This window comes from Battus philenor, unplaced genomic scaffold (genome assembly GCF_028537555.1).
Source record: "Battus philenor isolate CCGP_79_NKW_IND1 unplaced genomic scaffold, ilBatPhil1.0.hap1 SCAF_26, whole genome shotgun sequence".
Lineage (NCBI taxonomy): Eukaryota > Metazoa > Arthropoda > Insecta > Lepidoptera > Papilionidae > Battus > Battus philenor.
In genome coordinates, this window is record NW_027181689.1 from 1,501,148 (window position 1) to 1,514,200 (window position 13,053).

Genomic DNA, 13,053 nt, shown 5'->3' on the forward strand with positions numbered 1-13,053 from the left:
AGCTCGTAGAGTTTCCACGACAAATCATCTCCGTTCCGCACGTGCGTTGATTGTGGAATTTTCATTCAGTTTTTCTTTTATGTTTCAATGGAAAAAACATTCGCGAGCCTTGGACGGGTTTAAGGTGAATCTGTTTTATGTCAGTTCCTCGCTAGAGATCGTTTATTTATTATCTTCACTTTATATATATGAAGCAGTGTACACTGCTCTTTATTGCAAATTATTTAAGATTTTTTGTTCGTAGTGTATATTAAATAAATTAAAAGATTCTTTATTCAAAATAAATGCCTTTGACCTGACAGAAATATGTGATATATACGTAACAGGACTTTTAAATTAAAAAAAGTAGAATATATAATAATGAATATATATATATATATATATATATATATATATATAAATTTGCTTGTTAAAATTGACTTGACGAGAACACAACATAACCAGTGTATGTTGTCTTCATTCTAAATACATATAAATGTTCTTTGATATATATTTAATAATTTTAATAGAATGTTTTTGAATATCACTAGTGATTCTTTTGAAAAGGAGTATATATTGATAATAAAAAGAGTTGCAAAATTTGAACTTCACTAGTTAGTGATCATTTCATGTCGGTTGATCTAAAATAGATTTAAAAGCCTAAAATATTTTTGCTGCCAATCAAACAGCTGCCATTTAAAGCAGTTATCCAAACTTTTTGATGCCTTAGATTATAGCAGAAAAGTTGTCAAGGAGGTTCTAAATCGTTCTAAGAGTTCGGATTTTTTTAAAAAAACATGTTCAATTAAAAAAAAAAACTGGAATAAAGAATTTTTAATTGTAAACTAAATGATATCAAAGAATGCGGCGAAGTATGAGAGGCGATGCGTGTAAGGATTTTAAACGAAAGAAAGAGAACAGAAGAAATTGTAATGAATAAGATACACAACAATAAAATACGACACGAACTAAAGGCCCACAATGACGATTGCCATAAAAAACATTTTTTATGTCATGTTCCATCTTAGTCTTTCTAAAATTTTTACACCCGCTATGTAACATATATAATTTTTATATTAAAGCGAAAGAGTTAAACTATTATTGAGTTCACTTACGAATTGCTCCCCTGTGGTTCAAAGTTTTTATATCTGTAATAAATCACTCTGTATAATAATTTATCTAAATGTAAACAGATAAGAGAGCTTAAAGGATAAAATTATACAGTATCCAGTTTATTGTGCCGTGAGAAACATCGTATCCTGGTGTCAGTGTGAGACAGCTCCTAGAACTAATTAGTATTGCGTTGATACAACAGGTAACGTCGGCCATCCTAACGCAATATGCGAACTAAAAGGCAACACGTTATCTGTTTGGTTTAATAATATTTATAACATACATTATTTAAACAAACTTTTATCTTCACACTTAAATCTTTAATTATTTTAACATTATAAGCAGTAAGTAACTATTGGTTTTTATTGCTGATCTGTTGAGAAGAACTGACGAAACACAATAGTTGCTCTGAGACTCTGTGTTTGGCACTAATCGGTGTAACATAACTCCTGAAGATGCCCCGTGGAGGGGTGAAACACGTGTTGAGTAATTTGGCGGTGGCGGTTGTGTGATTCGCATTGTTTGTCGCATACGCATTTATCAGCGGGCTGGCGGGCGGTGCACTTTATTGCACGACTACCACTGCATCTGCGGAAGTGGCTAAATATTGGTCCTTTTCTTACAACAGTTTTTTTTCTATCTAAATTATCAATTCTTTCAAACGTTCGACGGTACTTCAGCACTGAACAGCTGCTTAATCTTTACACTGTTCAAGTTTGATCCTGCATGGAGTACTGCAGTCACCTCTTGGACGGTGCAGCCAAATATCATCTGAAAGCTTTGGACTCAGTTGACCAAAGAGCCCGTGCGTTAGTTAACAACGAAAAGCTGTCAAATAGCAGACTACACAACCTTGACCATCGTCAAGTTGCCAGCTTATCGGTTTTTTATAGGATACACGAATGATCGAAGGCTCTTTTCGAACTTATTGAGCCATCTCCATTCCTTTATCGGACTACTAGGCGCAGGCAAAAGTTTCATCCATACGTTGTTGTCATACCCAAAAGTCGAATTAAACGGTTTGACAGCTCGTTCTTGGTGAGAGTCGCCAAGATTTGGAACGACCTGCCTGGCTCTATTTTTCCTGATGAGTTGAACCCTGGAGCCTTTAAGAGTAGAGTGAACAGATTTGTTTTGGATGGGCGTGTAACACCTTCGAGTACTATTGTGGTTAAAAATGTTACACCAGAGATATAGGATCACATTCTTTAAATGCAGCAATAAATTACTATACTACTATTAATAAAATTCAAAACGTTTATTAAAAGTAAACTGATAGAAAAGGGTTATTATTTGATGTTGTTTGATTATTTTGATTTCATTTAGGCTATATATAATAGTGCATATGTATAAATCGGATAGAAAAGACTTATTATTTGATGTTGTTTGATTTCATTTAGGCTATATCTGAACATTATTAAAAGATGTGTTGTTGTGGAGTTTCTTTCTGCTTCTTTTACACAACTATAACACCTTGCGAAGCAGAGTAGAGACATAAATAAAATAGATTTCAAAATAAGTTGCCGATCAATAAGAGTTTTGATAAAAGTTCTAATGTTAAATAAATTAATTTTATATACAATCATATAACCTACCTACGTTAAGATATGAAGAATTTATTTTTAAAATTCAAAATAATAGAGGAAAGTTCATAGTGTATTTACAAGGCACCATGTAAAACTGTCTATACCTAAATTACGACTGCGAAAATTCTTTAATAAAATTCCGTAAAACATTATTGAATTATCAATAACGAAATTCAAAACGCATATTAAAAATAGATTGACGGAAAAACCTTATTACACAATAAGCGAATATTTAAATGATAAGAATCCTTTCTAGTGATGTCATTTGGGGTATATCTGATAAAGTACTACTTCTACTTCTTCTCCACTACAACATATTGCTAAGCCATCAAAAATAAATTGACTAACAAAAAAAAAATAAGTTGACGATCAAAAAGTGTTCCAATTTTAATGTATTATATCTTTATCATACTGTATTTAAGAAAAATTAAAAATACCCTCATGAGTGATATTAAATCAGGAAATTCAGGCATGAAGGAGGTCAAGCGGATTCACGTGCAGGAGATATCTCGTGCGCTCTAAGGCTGCGCAAATAAACAATTGAGAATTCCGGACCCCGGCTCGCGTCCGGATTGCAATAAATCACGGCGGACATTTGCATATATTATGTTATGATTCAGTCGACGAACAGCATACAGTATTTGACTCGTGCTCGATGAATACAGTATCGATTTGTGTTTTTTCGATCACGACATGACATGACACATTTGTGATCAACGGTGAGAGCTGTGCTTTACGGTGGTGTCATATTTTTTTATTACCATCAAGGTTTGCTCAACTATTTATTGCTGCTTTTTAAATATCTAATCACTGTAACTTTTTTATGACCCTGCTATTTGGGACCTCTAGTACCCTTAACTTGGTATGGATTAGGGACTTTTATTCGATAATTTTTAAAATTTTTCACTTATAATTTAATTTCCGTTCTCTTCTTTGATGCGTTCTATGTTCTTCCATTCTTTTGCTTTCTTTCCACATTTAATCTAACTTTCCCTTGCATTCTATTTCTCTCATTTTCGACGCCTTCAATTCATCAAGTTTACAATTTTATTTTTTTAGTTTTTGTTTTACAATTCTGTTCTAACAATTTTTAAAATTGATTTTATTTCTTTTTACAGTTTCAATTTTTAGGTTTTATTCTTATTTATTACTTTCGTTATTATCTTTTTGCATACCCTTAAGGAAGTCTGGTCGCGTCTGTTCTTCCTTGATTAATGAGGTCATTGTATCCTCGTTGAATACCATACCACTGTAACTTATATCTACATATCGAAAGCTTATTCAGCAGCCACCATCAGCCAGTAGACCTGGGTAGGGTCCTCCACCTGGTTGACAGATCTAGTCCTGGCCACGGGAAGTAGCTGGATACAGGCAGTGAAGATCGATCATCCGTCTGCCAGCTGACATGAGATGTTACACATTATATCATGGTATTAACCATTGAAGGCTACCTGTGAATAATAGCCTTTATCGTCCAGTGACCTAATATCCGCCTAATCTCATCGTCAAATTATGTTTATAACATTTAAAGAACCCTGAGTATTGGATAATTTTTTTGTTATTATTATTTCTGACTACTCATGTTTGAATCGAAAGTTTTGAATGTACTTTTTCTTACCCATGAAGCCTTCACGTTATATGTGATTCGAACTCCGCTCATTGGGTTAAGGACTCCTACCTTCCTGTCAGTCCTTTCTTCCTTGCTTTTATTTCTATATCATCGCTCGATGTATTCCGTGGGCATTTTTTTTTATTCTCTTATTGGGGTTGTACCTTCGTTATATCATGTTGTCGCTTCTATAATCCCTCTTTCTTCATTGTATCTTGATATTCATATTAATCTGACGTGTTGATTCATTTTAGATGCAACTTAATGTTCTTAAAGACAATGCGTCTGGTAATTCGCGTTGTGTATGTGTGTGTGATGTAACAAAAGGCTTATGTAGGTACGTTTTTGACGCTAAAGAAATGAGGAGTCAATTGTAGGCCTCATGTAAAAACCGATGCGTCAGACCTCGTTGTTCTGCGGTCAAATATTATGGAATTGTGACGATAAAAATGTAAATTTCACCTTTATATTATAATTAGATATTTAGTTCAAATGATATTGAAATCTATGTGCATAGTTATAAGATGGAAAATCAAATGATATTCTACATTAGTGAGTGCTACCGTCTATCGGGACGTTGATCTGTTGAGAAAAACCGGCTAAAAACTCAAAAGTTGCTCTTTTTAAATGTAATTTAACATTACCTGAATGTGGATGAAATATTTTGAATGCGTAATTTTTTCTGTCCAAATATGTCGTAGGTACTTTCAACTATTTCCTGCCTTTCCTCTGCATGCACTATAACTGTGACTTAATGTAAGATAAACAAAATCTAATATATAAAATTCTTGTGTCACGGTGTTCGAACTTGAACTCCTCTGAAACGGCTTGACCGATTTTTACCAAATTTTACATGCGTATGCAGTATGTCTGAGAATCGGCTACTATCTATTTTCCATACCCCTAAGTGATAAGGGTGGTCCACCCCTAAATTTTATTTCTAATTTTTTAGACATTTTTTTTGGTTTTTATTTTATTATGATACAGCATATAAAAATACATACAAACCTAAATTTTCACCCCTCTACGATCAACCCTTATCTTACATTTGTTAATTAAAAACTTTAATTTTTTTTGCAAAACAACGTTTGCGGGATCAGCTAGTAATTACATAAAAAAGGTGAAAATGCAATCCATGAGATAATGGTGCAAGAAAATAGGTGTTGTATCAATGGTAATGTGCAGAAAAAAAAGAGAAACGAGTAGGAGAAATTGATAAGTACGAAAGGAGAGCGAGGAAATAAAATTATAAAGTGAATTAATTATTAGAAATATTGTCTCTACGTACCCATGATGGAAGGCCAATAAAATAAAATAAAATTGCAATATCTATTTCTTATAAATAGCGGTAAATAGATGTTACTATTAGTTTTAGTAATAATCTTAAATTACTTTTAAATAGTTCATTAGTAGTAATTTACATATATATGAATGTAATTACTTACAATTATGTCATACATATACAGGATGATTGATTATAAGTTTAAAAGTTTTAAAAGGATAAAAGGTGTTTATTTGTCATAAATACACTTTCAAGCTATTAAATCTATTTTCAATTGACTAATAAATGGTCTGTGAAGAATGCAATACGTTAAAATATTTTTTTTTTATTCTAATGCGACTGGACAATAATTTTTGCCCGTAAAATCTGCAGGTAGAAATAGTAAACGGTAATTAATTTTAATATGTAGTGATAATGAAAATCGCTTTTTATTGCTATATTATCATTACGGTATTTATTATTTATGAAACTATTGATTTAATAGCCTATCAATACCATATATTAGGGGGACCGGAAAGTAATGTCGCTTTCTTAAGTTAAATTCACATGACTACATTTGTAACAACTTTTTATTTCTAATCAACAATATATTCGCCTTCGATATCAACAACCTTTTGCCGTCTAGTACATAAATCAATGCCGAATTGGTAAGAATCAATCGATATTTCTGTAAAATATATCGACAGAAACGATATTACTTTCCGGTTCCACTAATATTAATAGACAGCGAATATGCGATATATTCATAATTTTAAACATTTTGCATCTGTAATAAAACACCATGTATATCGACTTGAAAGATGAAAAAACTTTAAAACAACGATAAAGGCGCGTTTTCTTTTTTTTATTGGACGTGTATATAGATAATGCATCGTGAGGTAGGTGTGAAGATTTCTGATTAGGAGGGTAGAACTAAAAAAGGAAACTAGAGACGGGGTCATTAAGGTAGAGCGTTTAATATCTTGTTACAAGGATAAGAAGGAGTTCGTCGGTGTATGAGGGCCCTCCTTTGTAAGCTTTTCCTTTGTGTAACCCAGTAATGTGAAGTGCATGCGAACTGATAATGTTGATGTTACTAAGATACGATTTTAATTTTAAGGAATACCTTCATTTTACGGTATTATAATTCTTGTATTATTGAAACATATTTTTAATTAAAACGTGTGATTTTTTTTTACAGAATTTCAATAGCATCAATGAATTCTTCTATATATATATTACATTTTGAAAAAAAATATTTTGGTACATTTTTCAAAAAAAATATTGAGTATTTTCTAACATTTGTATATGTGAAACAAAGTTAATGGTCAAATATAAAATTATTAAAAAGAAATATTGATATTAAATGAGAGATGGATAAAATTGGCTTGGTCCCATATTGGGCGCCAGTTTAAAAAAATCATATATAAAGTAGTTAAAGCTGGTTTGATTGTTTGAATGTTCACAGGACGAGTTCCATCCGTTCATAGAGGCACTCATGCCTTTTGTAAAGTCCTTTTCCTACACGTGGTTCAATTTACAAGCGGCAAAAAGGAAATATTACAAGAAGCACGAAAAGCGGATGAGTCTCGAGGAGGAGCGGCATACAAAATATGAATTACAGGTAACATACTAAATATATTACTAGTAATATGTAAAATGTAGTAAAATGCAATTTTTATATATCTAAGAATACCTAACATTATATTTATATATATATACTAGCTGATCCGGCAAACGTGCTTCGCATAAAAATAAAGTTTTTAATTAACAAATAAAAATATGGGTTGATCGTAGAGTGGTGAAAATTTAGGGTTGTATTTATTTTTGTATGCTGTATCATAAAAAAATGAAAGCAAAAAATTTTGTATATAAAAAAAAATTTGGGGGTGGACCATCCTTATCACTTAGGGGTATGGAAAATAGATAGTAGCCGATTCTCAGATATATATATATATATTCTGGATAATAGTAAAGACAAGAGTACAATGGGCGACACTCTGTGTTAGATATTGTTTTAAAAAATCTCTGCGCAAGAAGCGAAAATATCCAATAATTATATCTGATTTACAATGAGAAACTTTGACAAACTGGAGAGTTAAGATACATCAAAGCTCTGTATAATACCCGGCAATAAATATTGCACATCGACCTTTGGAAAGAGCGTTGTTTCTCGCACGAAATACAACTGACAAACCGTCACATAAGTAGTGTGGGAGTCGTATATATACTGATGTGATGTCTGAATGAATAATAGGTGTAAGATTTTGTGGGCGAGCGTAGCCGACGGGCGAACTTAGTGTGCCGAATTAGTGCAGCGGGCACATGCACGCACCGGTGACGCGGGCGCAGACCTTTTGTTACTTTTGTTTCTTTTATTTCTTTTGCGCCTTTGTTCTATTGCCCGCTTTCACTCGGTCGCAGAGCACATTGCGCCCCAGAGTTCCACGAGGAATGCACGTCCTTTTTGCTCGCACTCAAGCGCTAATAAAAATTTGTTCGTGTGTTAAATAAATTGATAAAGTGTTACAAACGTCTTTTAATAAGTCACAAACTCCTTAGTAGTTTGAGACAGAGATAGTGCTCTACGAAGCCGAAATTAGCCGATTGTATCTTTCCAAATCGATCGATGTGCAATATTTAAAGCCGGGTACTGTATAAGTTTTTAATCTTTTAGTGTTCTAAGAGAGAAAATAAAAAAAAAAAACAATCAAGTATAAACGCAAGAAACAGTTGAAGAGACGTGAACAACATACTTTACTTCCCTCAACGTTTAAAGACCGGTGTAATAAGTTTCATACCTTTGTCTACATCCACGCATTAGACTGATGAACAGATTTCAATGCAGGCCGCCTGATTGAAACGTTAACCATCGGTGGAAAATGTTTTCCAATGGAAATTTCTTGCTTTTCAACGCCTTTTAAACTTCTTACCTTCTAATATTTTCAATTTACAATGTGATTACTAAATTATTTTATATTTGTTTGTTTATTTATATACACTTTTCGTAATTGAATATAAATTTCATTTCTACCCTCAAAAATTTTAGCTTAAATTTCAAATATAATTTATTATACTTTATTCAAACCCTTCTATAGCATATTGGTTATTTTTTATCAAATCTCACAAATAGATTTTGTTTATTACTAGCTGTGCGTGCAATTTCGTCCGCGTGAAAAGTACACATTTTTCTTACGTTTTTATTTTTCTAAAATAAAAGTAGCTCAAGTTACTCCTTATTACATAAGCTACCTGCTAGTATAATCCTGTCAAACTCGGTCTAGCCATTTCAGAGATTAGCCGGAACAAACAGATAAACAGACAAAAATTAAAAAATAATCATTTTGGTATATTTACTGTATAAATATTCATATGCACGTGGCAAAAAGCGGGTATTTTAATATTACGAACAGAAACTGAAATTTTATTAATTTGTTGAGCTTAATTTTAATTTTTTTTTCGTTTATTTATTTATTGATGCTGTTCCTTCTTCTCACATTGTTATTCTCATTACTGTGATATACTGTCGTGGAATTATTTTTATTATGCTGCATCCACCTGTTCCTGTCTTGGCATAGCGAAGCGAAGCATGAAGTTTCAAGTGTCAAATGCCCAACGAATTTGATCGCATCTATTGAGGGGTCCAGTCACCATCAGTTTTTCTATTATAACCGTTCTGTAGTCCAATAGTGGGCATAAGCAGATACTAGAAAGCCTAGTTTCGTTTTAGATATCGCGTATAGTGGACTCGTTAAAGACATGGCATCACAGACAGCCATCTTTGAATTCCATTTTTGAAAACTTGTTTTGGTAATTAACATATTTATTATATGTTTATATGATTACGGTTGTCTTGTGAAGAATAAGATGGCTGAAAATAAAAGATTTATATTAGGTTGTTGCGCGTGTATTGCGTTAGGTGGTTCAATACTAAAAAGAAAAGGTGATGAATAAAAGGAATAAATATAAATGAAAAATAAAAAATAGAGCAAATGTTAAATAGCGAAAGAAGAGAAAAGAAACTGTAAAAAATATATACACAACTAAACCTTGTCCCAACAAAATAGGGGGTGGAACGAGAGGTCCCAATAGCGGGCGCCATTAAAAAATACTAAAAAGTGGGTAGTTATACATTGTAATGTAATATGAGAGCATGCGCGCCACTTGCAATTCGTGGCCGAAATTGGAACTATTACAATTTATTCGCATGTGCCCTAGATGGCGCTAGTTAGCGCTTTTTTGATACGTTACTATTGACAGTAAAAATAATTTATTTTGATATTTCAAATGCGATGTATGGGTGGATCGGAAAGTAATGTCGCTTTCTTAACTTAAATTCACACGACTACATTTTTAACAAGTTTTTATTTCTAATTAACAATATGTTTGCCTTCGTTATCAACAACATTTTGCTATCTAGTATACAAATCGATCCTGGAGCTGTAACAAATCAATCGATTTTTCTGTAAAATATGTCGACAGAAATGACATTACATTCCGGTACCCCTAATACATCGTAGACCATCTACGATTTTTTATTTCGAAAGTGCTACGACGTAGCTTATTAAAATTTCGGTTACGAAGATTCTATGACACCCCGTAGCAATGAGAATCAATCTGTAAATATCTATAGTGAACTATATTTTAAATTTACTTTAAATGAGTCGCAATATTTGGATCTACAGGGTGATTTGTTATAGGTGTAAAAGTTTTTTAATTAAAAACCTATCATACTTTTACATCTATCTCCAATTAAACTGTATAAAATGATCACTCTGAAATATATAATTTTATTTTCTATTGAAAGGCGATAAGCTAATAACTTCTGTCAATACAAAGTATTCAGGGACAGGTAGTAAATAATAAATAATTTTAATATGTTATATTGAAGACATTACTTTAGATTCGTTGATAAAATAACAGTAATGGAGCAGTATTAACTCAATGGCAGAGAACTGAGATTCGAGATTGTAGGTCGCAGGTTCGAAACTCAAGATCTTAACTAATTTACACTCTGTGTATTAATTATATAGGATTGCTACTGCTCACAGACAGGTTTTCAGATGATGGGCAGCAGCTTTCTCTGCGTACCATAATCCGATAGCAAACCCGCTTGCTAAGCGTGGCGATTATGGTATATATCCCCATGGATATCTTTAAGTGATTTAATGGAATCAGGCGTTACCTTGCGGAAGTCCATCCTAAGTAAGAAAAGGACCAATATTTAGCCACTTCCGCACATGCAGTGGTATTCGTGTAACAAAGTGCACCGCCCGTCAGCCCGCTGACAAATGCGCATGCGACAAACAATGCGAACTACACAACTGCCACCGTCAAATAACTCAACACGTGTTTCACCCCTCCACGGGGCATCTCCAGGAGTTATGTTACACCGATTAGTGCCAGACTCTGTTTTTGGTCCTTTTCTTATCTTTAAATGAGGTCTATGTCTTGCATTAGGCGTTTATAAGCTAAAACGAAATGACATATCAATTCACGGCTCTAACCTCTATATATAATTTAAATTTCTTGTAGAATTTGGTTTTGAGCATGAAGGTTTTAGTGTGTTAAATGTCAAGTAAAATAAGCGAGTAATGTTGAAAATTTGTTTTAATTGTCACATATATGATGATTAATAACTGTTATGGTTATAGATGATGAATTGTTATCATCATTTTAAATGTAGGCCGTTGCTGAAGATAGTACTCCCTCATAGATTTTTTTTGGGGCATGTATCAAATTTTTTTTTTCATATTTGTCTTAGTTACACTTTCTCTCTCTCTCACTCTTGTCAATTTCAATTTATTCGTTTCCTTCTTTCTATAATTCTGACATCATTTATATACATTTCATTAATGCCTTGCCTGCCATCCTTCGCCAATTTTCTTAAAATTTATCTATCTATTCAATAGAATATATAGATAATAATCTATACTATTATCTTTTATAATTTTTCTTATTTTCTATATTACGATATGGCTCTTCTCCTTACTCTACCTCAGTCTTGTTGAGCTTACGACCATGGATGGATAATACAGGTCCGAAACGGTCTACCTTCGGCGTTTTTGGACAACCTCAAAAAGGTTATATGTCCGCCTTGTAGGTAGACATTCCACGCTGCGCTGCTGTTTTGTGGTGTCCTCTCTTAAGCCTTGAGGCACCAGCGGCCTTCTACTCTAGGCGTTATATAGCCTGTCCACTGCCACTACTGTTATTATTAATATTTTATGTTTAAGTGTTATGAATATAAAGTTTTATTATGTTCAAAAAGTAAGATTATTTTTATATAAAATGTAAATTAGTTATCAATTCTTCCAAAGTAATTTCATCCATTTCCTCGTCAGATAGAACACGCTTTTCCAGATCTTTAAACAATCGGAACAGTCTTTTCCCGATAAACCTTTCAAGGCCTTCTTAGATTCGGTTTTTATCTCCTCAATTCGGGCAACATGGCGTCCCAGCGTTGGTCTTTTAAGTTAGCTAAATGGCGAGAAGTCTCACGGATTCACGGAGTAGAGTTTCGTAGAAAAAGTCGCGAAGGACCTACAGTATGACATCGATCAATCGAAACTTGACGCATTTGAGACGCAAAAAACCTTCAAAATGGGAGCTGAACCATATGATATTCCAACTTTTGATAAACAGTAGCTTGGCAATTGTCATTTAAACTTTCAGGCTTTAGACAGGTAATTTTTTTCCTAGATCCGTAAGCCTTACTATTACATTTGCCAAGCGTATGTTTGTCAAAGAGTTAAATTATATCCGAGTTACATGATTCTTCTCTATTGGTACAGAATTATTTTGGAATAGAGCGTCAAAAATTCAACTGATATCGTTTCGCAACCACAGTATTCGTCTGATTTGACTCCTGATTTCTATTTAGCTAACTTAATCGACCAATGCTGGTACGCCATGTTGGCAAGATTGAGTAGATAAAAACCGAATCTAAGGTCTTGAAGGCTATAGAAAAAGACTATTCCAATTGTTTCGAGTACTGAAAAGCATCCGCAAAAGTGCATTTTATCTGACGGGTATAACTTTGAAGGGGATGCAATTGATTTGAAAGAATAAATAAATAATTTATATTTTATAAACAAATATTTCTTAATATATGATCAGAGTATAATTTTAAAAACATAACACTTAAATATAAGTTAATAATAACAATAGTGGCAATAAGGAGGCTTTATAAAGGCCAGAATAGGTAGCCGCTGAAGCTTCTGAATAACATTTTTAAACAAATTCACCTAAATATTTAATGGAATCAGGCGTTATTTTGATCCTAAGTAAGAAAAGGACCAACATTTAGCCACTTCCGCACATGAAGTGGTAGTCGTGTAACAAAGAGCACCGCTGCCAGCTCGCTGATAAATGCGCATGCGGCAAACAATGTGAATTACACAACTGCCACCGTTAAATCACTTAACACGTGTTTCACCCCTCCACAAGGCATCTTCAGGAGTTATGTTACACCGATTAGTGCCAAACACAGAGTGCCCTCTGTT

The 13,053-nt window shown here is 33.2% G+C and overlaps 1 protein-coding gene across 1 annotated transcript in view; it reads left to right on the forward strand.

Moving 5' to 3' along the window:
* The window catches only part of NfI (Nuclear factor I), a 103,794-nt gene that overhangs the window by 60,829 nt on the left and 29,912 nt on the right, over positions 1-13,053 (forward strand). The window contains exon 2 of the mRNA XM_068768669.1: positions 7,017-7,172. Coding sequence (XP_068624770.1) covers positions 7,017-7,172 — 156 coding nt within the window. The remainder of the gene's footprint in view (positions 1-7,016; positions 7,173-13,053) is intronic.